The sequence below is a fragment of the Crassostrea angulata genome, chromosome 8 (genome assembly GCF_025612915.1).
Source record: "Crassostrea angulata isolate pt1a10 chromosome 8, ASM2561291v2, whole genome shotgun sequence".
Taxonomy (NCBI): domain Eukaryota; kingdom Metazoa; phylum Mollusca; class Bivalvia; order Ostreida; family Ostreidae; genus Magallana; species Magallana angulata.
The window spans coordinates 55,235,515-55,248,965 of record NC_069118.1 but is presented as its reverse complement, the minus strand read 5'-3'; the positions used below and the strand labels follow the sequence as shown (position 1 = coordinate 55,248,965).

The following is a 13,451-nucleotide window of genomic DNA, read 5'->3' as shown; positions in this document are numbered from 1 at the left end:
CACTGAAACCTGATAATTACAGCTCAGTAAGTGAATTTGGAGCTTCTTGAAATTGCTGAGCTAATGAGCAATACAAGTATCTGAATAATTAGAATACTGTAAACGTTTTACATTTCACTCTGTATTCTGCGGCCTAGCATTTTTGGCAGAAAGCACCTCTGTAGGTTATAAACATTGTTCTACATTGTTACCTTGTTTTTTATGTTGACATTGGCCCCTTTGGATGTCAGGAGTTTGACGATTTTTGGATGGTTGTATAGGACCGCCAGGTGGAGACCCGAGTTCCCAGACTTATCCACAGCATCAACATGGGCGTTGTGATCTATTAATAGCTTCACACAGTCATCATGGCCGCATTCCACTGCCTGGAAAACAATTTTTATGAAAAAGTTGTAAATTTAAACAAGCAAGCACATCAATTATATAATAAACCTGTGATGGCTTTAATTCTTGATTGATATCATAATGATAAAATGGTTCTCTTGGTGACAATTAATCTAGCAAATTAAGACGTACCGGTAATAGACTGTTTTGGTATGAGAAATATTTGAAACTACATGTACGAGGTTTTTGTGAGCCTCATGAAATTTCTCAAACCTAAGTTGGCCATTAGCAGCTTTATAACAGCTTATGTGCCTCAATCTGTTTACAAAATTCATTCTCAAATAAAACTATAAAGGCAAGGATTTATGGAGAAAACATTTTTTCTTATAACAAGAGGCCCAGGGGCCACATCGCTCACCTGAGCAACACTTGCCTTAATTCTGATCAAATTAGCTTAACAGTATCAAAATATCTTGACAATTGAGTACAGTAGATCTTGCTAAAAAAAAATTGAAAATCTGCCAATTTTTATCCACCTCTTATTTTTTGGTAAATACCAAGCCCCTTTTGTTGTTGTACCTCTAAGATTTTTCTCTATTTCTATATACCCCCCCCCCCCATTTCGTGGCCCCACTATTCTCTAGGGAATCATGGTTTCATCAAACTTAAATCTACCTTTAATCTCATAACCTGTGCTTTGACACTAAGTACTGAGTTTTGGACCAAAAACTTTCCCAGAATATTTTTAAAGATTTTCTCTATATATTCCTATGTAAAAATTCAAACCGCCATCACGGTCCCGCCCTACCACTAGGGACTGTGATTTTGCAAACTTGAATTTACACTACCCGAGGATGCCTCTACACAAGTTTAAGCTTTTCTGGCCAAATAGTCTTTAAAAAGAAGATTTTGAAAGATTTTCTCTATATATTCCTAAGTAAAATTTCATCCCCCATTGTGGCCTCACCCTTTCCCTGGACTATTATTTAAACAAACTTGAATCTATATGATCTGGGGATGCCTCCACTCAAATTTGGGTTTTCCTGGCCTAATACTTTTGAGAAAAAGACTTTTAAAGATTTTCTCTACATATAAAAATGTATCCCCCATTGTGGCCCCGCCCTACCCCCAGGGACCATGATTTGAACACACTTGAATCTACATTATCTGAGGATGGTTACACGCCAATTTGAGATTTCTTGGCCAAATAGTTATAAAAAAAATTTTTTAAAAAAGATTTTCTCTATATACTCTTATGTAAAAATTGATCCCCCAATTGTGGCCCCACCCTACCCTCAGGGACTATGATTTGAAGAAACGTGAATCTACACTACCTGAGGATGCTTCCATTTTAATTTGAGCTTATCTGGCCTAATAAATTTTGAGAATAAGATTTTTAAAGATTTTCTCTATTTATACCGGTATATTCCTATGTACAACTTGATTCCCCAATTGTGGCCCCACCCTACCCCCGGGGATCATGATTTGAGCAGACCTAAATTTACACTACCTGAGGATGCTTCCATTTTAATTTGAGCTTATCTGGCCAAATAGTTTTTGAGAAGAGGATTTTTAAAGATTTTCTCTATATATTCCTATTTAAAACTTGATCCCCCAATTGTGGCCCCATCCTACCTCCGGGGACCATGATTTGAACAATTTTAAATATACACTTCCTGAGGATGCTTCCATTTAAATTTGAGCTTTTCTGGCCTAATAGATTTTGAGAATAAGATTTTTAAAGATTTTCTCCATATATTCCTATGTACAACTTGGTCCCCCAATCGTGGCCCCACCCTACCCAAGGGGACTATGATTTGAAGAAACGTGAATCAACACTACCTGAGGATGCTTCCATTTTAATTTGAGCTTATCTGGCCTAATAGATTTTTAGAATAAGATTTTTAAAGATTTTCTCTATATATATTCCTATGTAAAACTTGATCCCCCAATTGTGGCCCCACCCTACCCCCGGGGATCATGATTTGAACAGACTTAAATCTACACTTCCTAAGGATGCTTCAATTTTAATTTGAGCTTATCTGGCCAAATAGTTTTTGAGAAGAGGATTTTTAAGGATTTTCTCTATATATTCCGATGTAAAACTTGATCCCCCAACTGTGGCCCCATCCTACCCCCGGGGACCATGATTTGAACAATTTTGAATCTACACTTCCTGAGGATGCTTCCATTTAAATTTGAGCTTTTCTGGCCTGATAGTTTTTGAGAAGAAGATTTTTCAAGATTTTCTCTATATATATTCCTATGTAAAACTTGATCCCCCAATTGTAGCCCCACCCTACCCCCGAGAACCATGATTTTAACAAACGTGAATCTACTCTACCTGAGGATGCTTCCATTTAAATTTGAGCTTTTCTGGCCTGATAGTTTTTTTGAAGAAAATTTTTAAAGATTTTCTCTATATATTCCTATGTACAACTTGATCCCCCAATTGTGGCCCCATCCTACCCCCGGGAACCATGATTTGAACAAACTTGAATCTACACTACCTGAGGATGCTCCCATTTTAATTTGAGCTTTTCTGGCCTCATAGTTTTTGAGAAGAAGATTTTTAAAGATTTTCTCTATATATTCCTATGTAAAACTTGATCCCCCTCTTGTGGCCCCTCCCTACCCCCGGGGACCATGATTTGAACAAACTTGAATCTACACAACCTGAGGATGCCTCCACACAAGTTTAAGCTTTTCCGGCTGAATAGTTTTTGAGAAGAAGATTTTTGAAAAATACCAACAAATTTTTAATTATTCTCAATTATCTCCCCTTTAAAAAGGGCGTGGCACTTCATTTGAACAAACTTGAATCCTCTTCACCTAGTGGTGCTTTGTGCCAAATTTGGTTGAAATCTGTCCAGTGGTTCTTGAGAAGAAGATGAAAATGTGAAAAGTTAACAACGACGACAACGACAACGACAACGACGACAACGACAGACAACGGACAAATTGTGATCAGAAAAGCTCACTTGAGCCTTTGGCTCAGGTGAGCTAAAAATTATAGAAAAATAAATTAAATTTTCCAATAGACCATACGATGAGTAGACATAATTATATATCCAAAATTCTGTTGACCCATGGCTTCAAAAGAAGACATTTGTCAAGGAAATTGTTAAATATCTAAGTTTTGCAAAAATGTAGGCCATAGACTATGTAGCAGATCTACTCTGTAGGTATTGAGCTTAAGAATTTATTGTGACAGGCTGTTTTAAATAAGAAATTGACATGCTGTATTGTAATGCACGTGGTTCTCAAATCATTGATTTATTTGAGAGCAATTTCGAAAGTATTTCAATGGCCCTCCTGCATTACTTAGAGAAAGTTTTATAAATTCAATGTGGCAATCAAAGATCTATATATATTACATCTGCCTCGATCATCATGTACATTGACATTATAGACTCATAAATTAAATGTGACAATCTTGGATCTATTAGTGACATTCAATTCCCTGTAGAGGAATTTTAAATCCTACCATCCCCTGATTCATTAGGTGAGGATGGTTAATCTCGTCGATTTATAAAACGCTCTGTTTAAAATGATCTTTTGAGGAGAGGGTACACATACACACCTAGGTTTACCAGAACATCTCAGCAATGGATGATCTACAACTATTCCTATATTGATTTTGATACATAATTGAGCATTTAATAACTTTTATTAAATTGTGACGAATGCTCTCCTTAATCTTCTATAGATATTTCGAACTGTCATTTCTTCCCCCTTATCTTCAGACAATTAAGTACCAGTATTAAAATTCTTGAGAACTGCTCCAACGGTCTCTTGGTGTTCAGAATTTTCAGAAGTTTCACTTCTTCTGGCACATTGTACTCATTCAAAGCTCAAGTTACAAATAAAACTGTTTGAACTTGAGATTCTGAAAAGAATATGAGCTGGACAATTATAATTAAGTTGTGCACAAGGAAAATAATGGTAAAAGCTTGGCTATCCATTAGTCTGTGAAGGTACATGTATATGCCTCGGAGAAAAGAATTTGATACCATTTTATTTACTGTTATTTACAATATACTAAATTTTTTTTTTTTTTTAACCAAGGACACAAGTTTTTTGTTCATAAAATTCAGGCTAACCTCAAAATATCTTAATATTACAAGTTAAAAACTTTGTTTTCTCTACTGGCACTGTACCAATTATCAGCTAAAATTTTCTTTTCGTATTTCCTTGTTTCTTGATATTTTAGGATAAAACTTGACATACGTACTTTAAATGGTGATTTCCTTGTTTATCCAGCTGGTAGATTTTATCATTATTAAGAACTCAAAAACATCTTGTTTTTGTGCTTTTTCGCACGCCCCTAAGTTGCCAAGTTTTACGATTAACTGTACCAGTTCAGATCTCTGCTCCGCGACAATAACATATAGTAAAATCCCTGTACATGTTGATTTGATACTCTGCAAAATTTAATTTGAATTATGCCGCTTTTTGGGTTGGATTAACGGTCGCAGGGGATATGATACACAAACAAAACTCATAAAATTATTCATTTGTTATCAAACGGTGATACACAAAATCATAGACTATTCAATATATAATATTGTGCAATCAGGCTTTAAACAGTGCTATGAATCTCTCAAAATTTAATGAATTCCTTTAGTTTTTACATATTATATGTACTGATATTATATGTCAAATCAAAGAAGGTATATATAACGTATCACAAAGAGGTAATATTCCATTTTTAACTTATTACGTCATTTTCCCGACAGCTGAAAGTACAAACTTTATATATGTTTAAATCATATTCAAGGAAGTTTTGAAGCAAACTTACTTTTCTTTATTTGAAACAGACGACTGAATTAAAAGATCTTGGATAGTCGCTTGCTATAAACCCGAACTCTTGGTTTAGCCAATAACTGGTACAGTACCAGTATCCCATTTGTCACTTTAAAATTAAAATAACCATCCTGATGACTTTTTTTTTTAGGTAAGTAGATTTTAATATATATATTTTTGACATGTAATATGTTAGTAAATAGTAATATATTTCAGATTTAATCTGGAATATACCTCAAAATTTTAAAATGTTTTAGAGAAGAAAAAATTAAAAAGATCATCTATCAGACACGAGTGCTCTGATCACTACTTCACTAGGTAATGATGATTTCTACATGTGTGTTCATTTTTGCAAGACAATCTGTCATTTTTGTGACCATACTTTGTGCCCCCAAAAAAGTCTATAATATCAAGAAGACCAACCAAGATAAAATGCTTTCAATTGGATGACCTAACACAAGTACAACTTCTTTCTCCCATGACAACCCACTTTTCACAACCAAAGCACTTGCATTTCAGCACAATTAATTAATTATTGATTGTCCCCTAATTGAAGACTAGCTGGTTAACTGGACAGGCTTGAAATATCTCCTTTTCTTCTCTAACATATGTCTCAATGCACAGTCATTTATTATTTATGAAGAAAATTTGAAGCCACAGATGTCACACTTCCAATTAATTCACCTGCCAGATTTTGTTTAAATATAATACAATATGTCTGACAAATTTTCAAATATAAAGATCAATCTCCATTGAGTAATCAATAAGGAAAAAAAAACACACAAGAAAAGACAAGGGGTACCTTTCACGATTCAGCATAGGTTTACAATATTACTGTAACACGTGTTAACATACCGTTAATCAAATTTTTGAGAGAACAGGATTCAACTTTGTCTGAAAGCTGATTTTAATGTGATTAAAACAGTTGTCACAGGAGTATATACATTTTACTTAATGGTAATGAAATCAATTGTCTTCAACTTTGTTCAAGAAAAGCAAACCTCAAGATCATTCTACCATCACAAGTATTATTTTTTCAGGTATTCCCCCTTCCACAAAAAAACTCTTTGATATATACTGCTATACATGAAGAAGTGATTGTCAGAAAGATCATTTTCTTTTAGCTGTTTTCTCATCTTTCATCAATTCACTTGTAATTTCTGACTGCAAGCTTTTGGACCTACCTTGAGTAGTGGGGTCTTGGCCTCACTGTCTCCAATGTTGCTCTTTGCATGCCACTCAAGGAGAACTTTGACAATGTCTGCATGGCCTTTGGCACAGGCAAGATGCAGTGCAGTCCTGAAACATTAACGCTCATTCATTATAAAACACAAATTCTGTTAATCATTGAATAAATCACAGATATTTTTTAGTTTTTTCTCAAATGCAGACAAAAGAATATGTGAGTTTCTAAAAGGTGTTTTTTTAAAGCAAGGGGGTTGCTTTGGTCTGTAAGTTCTTTCGACTATTTCAGTAATTTCTGTAATACCTTGTCGTGCTAGTCTAGAGAGTATTTACTAAAAATCAAATTACCCCCTATAGCACATGTAGATATGGGTATGTCTGATTGATACAGGCAAATGTACAATTTCTTGCTATTAATTGATTTGAATTACCAGTTTTTAGAGTTGAATTAATAAGCAATGATATTGTTGTAATACACTAGCTGACACACTCTCTGACAATGAATCAGATCACCACTGATTTCCATCTTACTATATTGATAGCCACATGTGCTAGATTTTCTAAAATTTGATCATGTTGATTACCGGTACATTTCATTTAGAAGATTTTATCATTGTATGCTCATAGTTCATAAAGATCATTTAAAGTATATTTATTTGCAAGATGCAGGCACTCATAAACAGCTTTTGAGTTGATTTGACTTTACTTCATTTTCTTGAGTGTATAATATGTCACTTAATCTTTAGTGTCTTAGCAGGGTAGTAGTAGGTATTTAAACCCATTCAAGTTATATTCTTAAATACTTTTGTATGCAAAGACCAGATTTTTACAGCGAACAGATCCCATTTATTCAGACTTAAATTAACAAAGATAATATTCTAATGCTAGGAACAGCAGTACTGCTAAGTGTAACAAACATAAAATCTTCTGACTATAGTGACCTATATGTACTACAGCGCCAACCAAATTCCTCTGGTACACTGCGGTCTCAAAAGATGACAGAAGAATGCAAGAAAAGATACATGTCAAATCTTGTTTTTCTCGTACACCTGTAATTTAAATCTCAAATTTCGAATGACGAGAATTCGCATACAGCCTGAATATTCCTCAAATTAACTTATAAAATGTTAAAATACCTGTTTTCTTTGTCGAGAGCACTCGTGTCCTTTTTGACAAGTTGCACGACTTTAGATAAATCCCCCGTCCATGCTGCTTTATGCAATTTGGGAAGATCTTTCTCGCGAACCTCGTAACCCGCCTCGGACCCTCCCGAAGCCCCTCCACTGGCCGCTGCCTCCTGGGGGTCATAACTTCCTTTACCCTGTGTTTTCTTCTTTATAGTATTAAAGAATTTCTTCATCTTTTATACTTTAATAGATCCACTAGTGCCTGTTGCTGGTTTGAACATCGGCCATGACTGTAAACAAATGGTCTCGGAACATTGTTGTATAAATCTAGAGGACTTCCAAATGTCAATAAGGCATTTTGCCGCGCTATTTTGAATGTAATTTTCTAGGTTATGCGCTTATTTAAAAAAAATGACTAAAATATTGATAATATTAATAGTGTTTCTTTTTAATCGAGAACAGTTAGATCTGTTTAATAGTGTGATTTTTCTCCATATGAACACCATAGCAGCAGGGCCTGTAGCTCTAGTCCGTCCGAATTTTTTTCAGACCGCTCGTAAGCTCCGATATACGAATCAGTACAGACCCGCACTTTCGCCTTTAAGTCGAGGTGCGAGAGTGCGAAGTTGCGAAGGCGAAAGTGCGAAGGTGCGACGGCGAAAGTGCGAAGATGCGACGGCGAAGCGCGAAGATGCGGCACCATCAGACCACCATACTGGCGTCAGTACATCTGAGACAGACGATAAACTTTTTAGCATTTATTTTCAACAGCCTGTGCAGATCCATAACTTTTTCTGGGGGGGGGGGGGGGTCGATGGATAATTATATTTGTCGGTGGTGGTGGTAGGGGGGGGGGGTCCGAGACATATTTTGGAGACTTTATTATATATATTTAATAAAATTAAACTGTCCCCGGGGGGGGGGGGGGGGGGATCCGGACCCTCTCTCCCCCTTTACTGCATGTGTGAAGTTATTAATATTGATTTTCCGGGGGGTCAAGCCCGTTTTAACATTAATTTCAACGTAACTATAAGTAAAGTATTGAAATTGATATTAAAACGGACTTGGTCCTGTGGTCTGTCTGTAGACTGGTCTGTATATTATAGAAGTTACTTCTCGGGCCTTTCCGCTAGTGTCGGAAAAACACGAGCCGGAAAGGCCCGAGAATGCGACTGTAGCGCAGACGACAGTGGACGTGATGTCAAGAGTCGTCTGTGGAAGAAGAGGTAGAGACTTACACATCAGGGAGTAAAATTTAATTAGTAACTTATATAAGTAATATTTAAGCAATTGGTAAAATATTACTGTCCTTCCACTGCATTTAATTAAGCTTGATCAGGGCCAGGGACGTAAAATGTCATACGTACTTGGCTTGATTTCATTGGCATATCAAGAAATATCGGACTATAACCTTGATTTAATGATTAAAATTATTTTAACTGATCTTCAAGACAGCAAGTTAACCATTGCACTGACACAATTGGCTATATCCGGAATCTATTTAAACCAATCACGTGATTTTATACAGGCCGCCGACCAGGAACTTGAGGAAGAGTCATTTAGAGTGAACACGAACTAGGAAGAGAAAACATGGACATTGTCGTCATTTTTGAGTTGTATGCCTTTGTGAGGTGCGTAGTTTGTTAAACGTATCAATGTTATTGCTGATTGTAGAAGATTTTAACAGAGTTGGCGTAATTGCCTAGAATGTACCAGGTTAAGGTTATGAACTGATGAGTAGTTTTGAGGGAATCGTTAAAATGTCTATGTCCTTCCAAATTATCTATCGCTTGATATCTATTGGCTAGCATATCATAAAACTAAAATCATCCAGTTATCTTTGTAATCTGATAAGAAAATTAAAATTACTGTTCTTCAACTTGTCAAACATTAAACTAAAACTAGCACAGTTCTTAGAGTTATTCAGTTAACTGGAATGTTTGGTTTTGTGTTGTATTGAAACTACTCAATCACGTGATTTTATACAGGAAACCTGATCAGGAAGAGAAAACACCAAAGCTGAAGCACATTGTCGCCATTTTGAGTAGGAGGTGAAAAGGTTTGTAATTTGTTAACTGTAGGTATTACATGTAATACATGATTATGTTGATAATTTAAACCTAGTGTTTTATCTCTACTGGCATGCAACCTATTCATGCCAAGTACTTTTTCTCGCCAGTGCATTGTTACGTCATATTTCATGTATATGATTTTATGTCATTGTGTTGTTAAAATCATGTAACAATGCACTGGCGAGAAATGGTTCTAGGCAAGAATTGGTCATTGCAAGTATTGCCAATTCAGGTTTTTTTCTGATCAAAATTTGGCCATTGTCTGTCATTGTCACAGTTGTAAACTTTTCACATTGTCATATCCAAAACCGCTTGGTCAATTTCATCCAAACTTAGCACAAAGCATCATTGGGTGAAGGGGATTTAAATTGGGCCACGTGTAGATCCTTTTTAAAGGGGAGGTAATACTCATAAACCTGGGGATAGGGATGGGCAACAATGGGGGTTACAGTGGGGCAACAGTTAGGGTTCCAGTTTTTACGTAGGAATATATAGAGAAAAATCTAATTCTCAAAAACCAATCAGTCTTAGAAACTGTAACTCAAGTATTGTAGAATCAAGTTGATCCGTGGAGTTAATGTCGGGCCACTAGAGGAGAGTTGAATTTTTACACAGGAATACATAGAGAAAAATCTTTTCAAAAACCAATTGGCCAGAAAAGCTATAACTTGTGTGGAAGCATTCTAAGGTAGTGTAAATTCAATTTTGTTCAAATCATGATCCTCAGGGGTAGGTTGGGTCAACATTGGGGTTAGGGTTCAAATTATTACATAGAAATTTATAGAAAAAAATCATTAGAAATCTTATTGAAAACCAATTAGCCGGAAAAGCTTTAACTTGTGTGGAAGCATCCTAAGGTAGTGTAGATTCGTTTGTACAATCATGATCCTCAGGGGTAGGATAGGGCCTCGATAGTTGAATTTTAACATTGGATTATTTAAAGATTTTTTTTAAAAATTAATCTTATTCTCAAAAACTAATACCACAAAAGAAGATTATTGTTCAACTTGGAAATATGTTGAAGAAAAGTTTGAAAATCTTTGAAAATGTAGATATACTCTATGAAATTGTCTAGACATTTTGTATTTGATACTCTAAAGATGGTCTAAAGCTTTTTGTTGGCTTTTGTTATCAGGTGAGTGAAATGCCCCTGGGCCTCTTGTTGCATTTCAATTTACTCCAATATTACTGAAATTTTATAAGCCTGTCTTTTAAGCTCTTAAGTGTCCTGTTTGCAACAAGAGCAATTTTTTTTTCTTCAAAAAATACCAAAGTTTCATAAGAAATAGTCAAATGAACAAAAAATAGAAAAGTGATATATCAACCTTTTTATTTTTTCAGAGCATATGAGTAAAAGTGGACCATGGACAAGCGCTGGGCCCAGGATGTGTTACGGTGTCATCTCTGTGAAACCCCGGGCCCCCCTATATACTGTGTCATTTGTTACAAATATCTGTGTAAAGCCTGTGAGAAGGACCATCTCTCTGATCTATCCAAAGAACACAAAGTGCTGCCAATTGAAAAGAGAGGATCAACTCCTAATTGTCCAAAACATTCCACAAAATTATGTGTATTTTACTGTGAACAATGTGACATTCCTATTTGTGCAACATGTGCTTCCTCTGAAGAACACAGTGGCCATACATTTATTGAAATAACTAAAAACATTGAAAGCAAGAAAGAAATCATTCAAAAAGATTTACAAGAACTAGAGAAATCCATTTATCCCAAATACCAAGAGATTGCATCCATTAACCAAGTCCAAAAATCTGCTCTGAATGAAAACTCCCAGAAATTAACAACAGAAATCGACAAACATGGAGAAGACTTGCACAGAGAAATAAACACCATTATCAGAAACATGAAATCTAACATGGAGGAAACGGACACCAAACACCTGGCTGTCTTAGACAAACAGGAAGATGAAATTAAACACACCATTTCTGAAATCACACAGACCATTACTGAACTAAAGACTTTACTGGACTCCAATGATGTCAGCCGTGTCTCTGCCTACAAATCCAGGAATGATGAATTCAGAAGATTGCCTCCTAAACTCACAGTGTCCTTACCAAGTTTTACCCCTCAGAAGATCAACAAAGAACAACTTTATCAACAGGTTGGTTCTCTGTCAGCGTCATCTATCAAAACAGAAGAACATGGCTACACCATGGAATCTCCCGGTGCTGAGTCCTCTCCCCCGGACAGACCGCTCATTGATGTACCACGAATCATCACACAGATAAAGACCAAGTATAGAGAATTACACAGTGTGTCCTGTCTGAGTGATGAGGAGATGTGGACGTCTGGTAATGACAAAATCATGAGACTGTACCACCTCAGTGGGGAACTAGTGAAGTCAGTCCAAACCAAGTCAGGGAACGTTCCACGGGACATAGCAGTGACAAGTAGTGGGGATCTAGTTTATGCTGATTACATGGATAGAACTGTGAACATAGTGAAGAATACACAGATACAGACAGTGATCAGTCTACGGGGGTGGAAACCTTACGGTGTCTGTAGTACCTCCTCTGGTGACCTCCTGGTTGTCATGGACAGTAATGATGGTGAACAAACAAAAGTTGTGTGTTACTCTGGCTCCACAGAGAAACAAAGTATTCAGTTCGACGACAAAGGACAACGTCTCTATTCATCTGGTTATAACATTAAATACATCAGTGAGAACAGGAACCTAGATATCTGTGTGTCAGACTATGGAGCCAGTGCAGTAGTGGTGGTCAATCAGGCCGGGAAACTCCGGTTTACCTACACTGGTCCTCCCTCTACTACCAAGGGATCATTCGATCCATACGGCATCACAACAGACAGCCAGGGTCGCATCCTGACAGCAGACCGTTACAACCACCGTATCCACATCCTGGATCAGGACGGACAGTTCCTCCGCTACATTGACAACTGTGATTTACAGTATCCATGTGGTTTATGTGTGGACACCAGAGACAACCTCTTTGTGACTGAGTTAGACACAGGTAAAGTGAAGAAAATACAATATGTGTAGAACATTACACAGCAGTGTAACATTGTTTATATGTATTACATGTTGACAAACTGACTGTCTGTATATATAAAACATGTATTAGCATAAAGATAATTAATTATATTATATAATAGAGTCATGCATATAAAATGTACGTCCATTTAGTTCATGTCAACAATATCATTGTGTTTGTTTATCATGTTTATACATCATAATAACAAACTGTTTTAGTGTAGTGATTGTATTGTCAATGAATTAAATGTTTATACATTTAATGTCTAAACAAACTGTGTACATTATAAGAATACAATCAGAGAAACCTTGTTTGGTATTTGTCAAAGAAATCAAAACATTTTAATGTTGATAAAATGACACTAATGGTTGAATTAAATATCTGTAAAAAAATCTTTTTTAGCTCTCCTTTATCATGTTTATATTAAGTTGAGTTACTTTCAATCTTTTTTCATCAAAATAGAAATATAAATCATGCATTTCTTTTTTCAAAGCAGAAAAACTGAAGGTGCCACATTTGTTGAACATTTGAATGGTGTTTATTTGATCTTTGTTCCATATTAAAGATTTCTGTCACTGAAGATTGAGTAACTTTTGTTTCTTACACTCTAGTAATAAACCCTGCAGTTTTACTTTGTGTACTGTAAATAATGTGTTATTATGTCTAATAAATGATTTGTAAACAACTTTGATACTTGGTTTTTATATTTTTTTTTCACCCCATCTAACATATTACGGCATTAAAATGTACTTTCAGATTCAAAGGAATAGAGCAAAATGTTTCAATGTTTGCGTGATCTGGTAAAAATTGTTAAAACTGTAACATATTGAAATTCTTCTCACAAATTGAAATAATATTGATTGATTGTTAACGCATCCTCGTTGTCAATGACCTCCCCCCCCCCCCCCCCCCCCCCCCAAGCAATC

At 35.8% G+C, this 13,451-nt stretch overlaps 2 protein-coding genes and 1 pseudogene across 16 annotated transcripts in view; 2 read left to right on the top strand and 1 right to left on the bottom strand.

Moving 5' to 3' along the window:
• Positions 1–7,926, bottom strand: part of LOC128158106 (ankyrin repeat domain-containing protein 26-like) — a 75,066-nt gene extending 67,140 nt beyond the window's left edge. For 3 of the 15 annotated variants that reach the window (XM_052820819.1, XM_052820821.1, XM_052820817.1), the window contains exons 1-3: positions 7,452–7,912; positions 6,315–6,429; positions 192–365 (exon numbers count right to left, since the gene is read on the bottom strand). In XM_052820819.1, coding sequence (XP_052676779.1) covers positions 192–365; positions 6,315–6,429; positions 7,452–7,675 — 513 coding nt within the window. In that variant the 5' untranslated portion in view covers positions 7,676–7,912. Of the gene's footprint in view, positions 1–191; positions 366–6,314; positions 6,430–7,451 lie in introns of all 15 variants that reach the window. The other 12 variants (XM_052820814.1, XM_052820816.1, XM_052820826.1 and 9 more) reach the window with 10 other exon arrangements.
• Positions 1–13,216, top strand: part of LOC128158154 (tripartite motif-containing protein 2-like) — a 275,172-nt pseudogene extending 261,956 nt beyond the window's left edge.
• On the top strand, positions 8,937–13,216 carry LOC128158118 (tripartite motif-containing protein 3-like). The gene is made up of 3 exons (XM_052820857.1): positions 8,937–9,073; positions 9,431–9,501; positions 10,856–13,216. The coding sequence occupies exon 3, from the start codon at positions 10,878–10,880 to the stop codon at positions 12,531–12,533; it is 1,656 nt and encodes a 551-aa protein (XP_052676817.1). The 5' UTR covers positions 8,937–9,073; positions 9,431–9,501; positions 10,856–10,877; the 3' UTR covers positions 12,534–13,216.
• Positions 13,217–13,451: the final 235 nt, after the last annotated feature.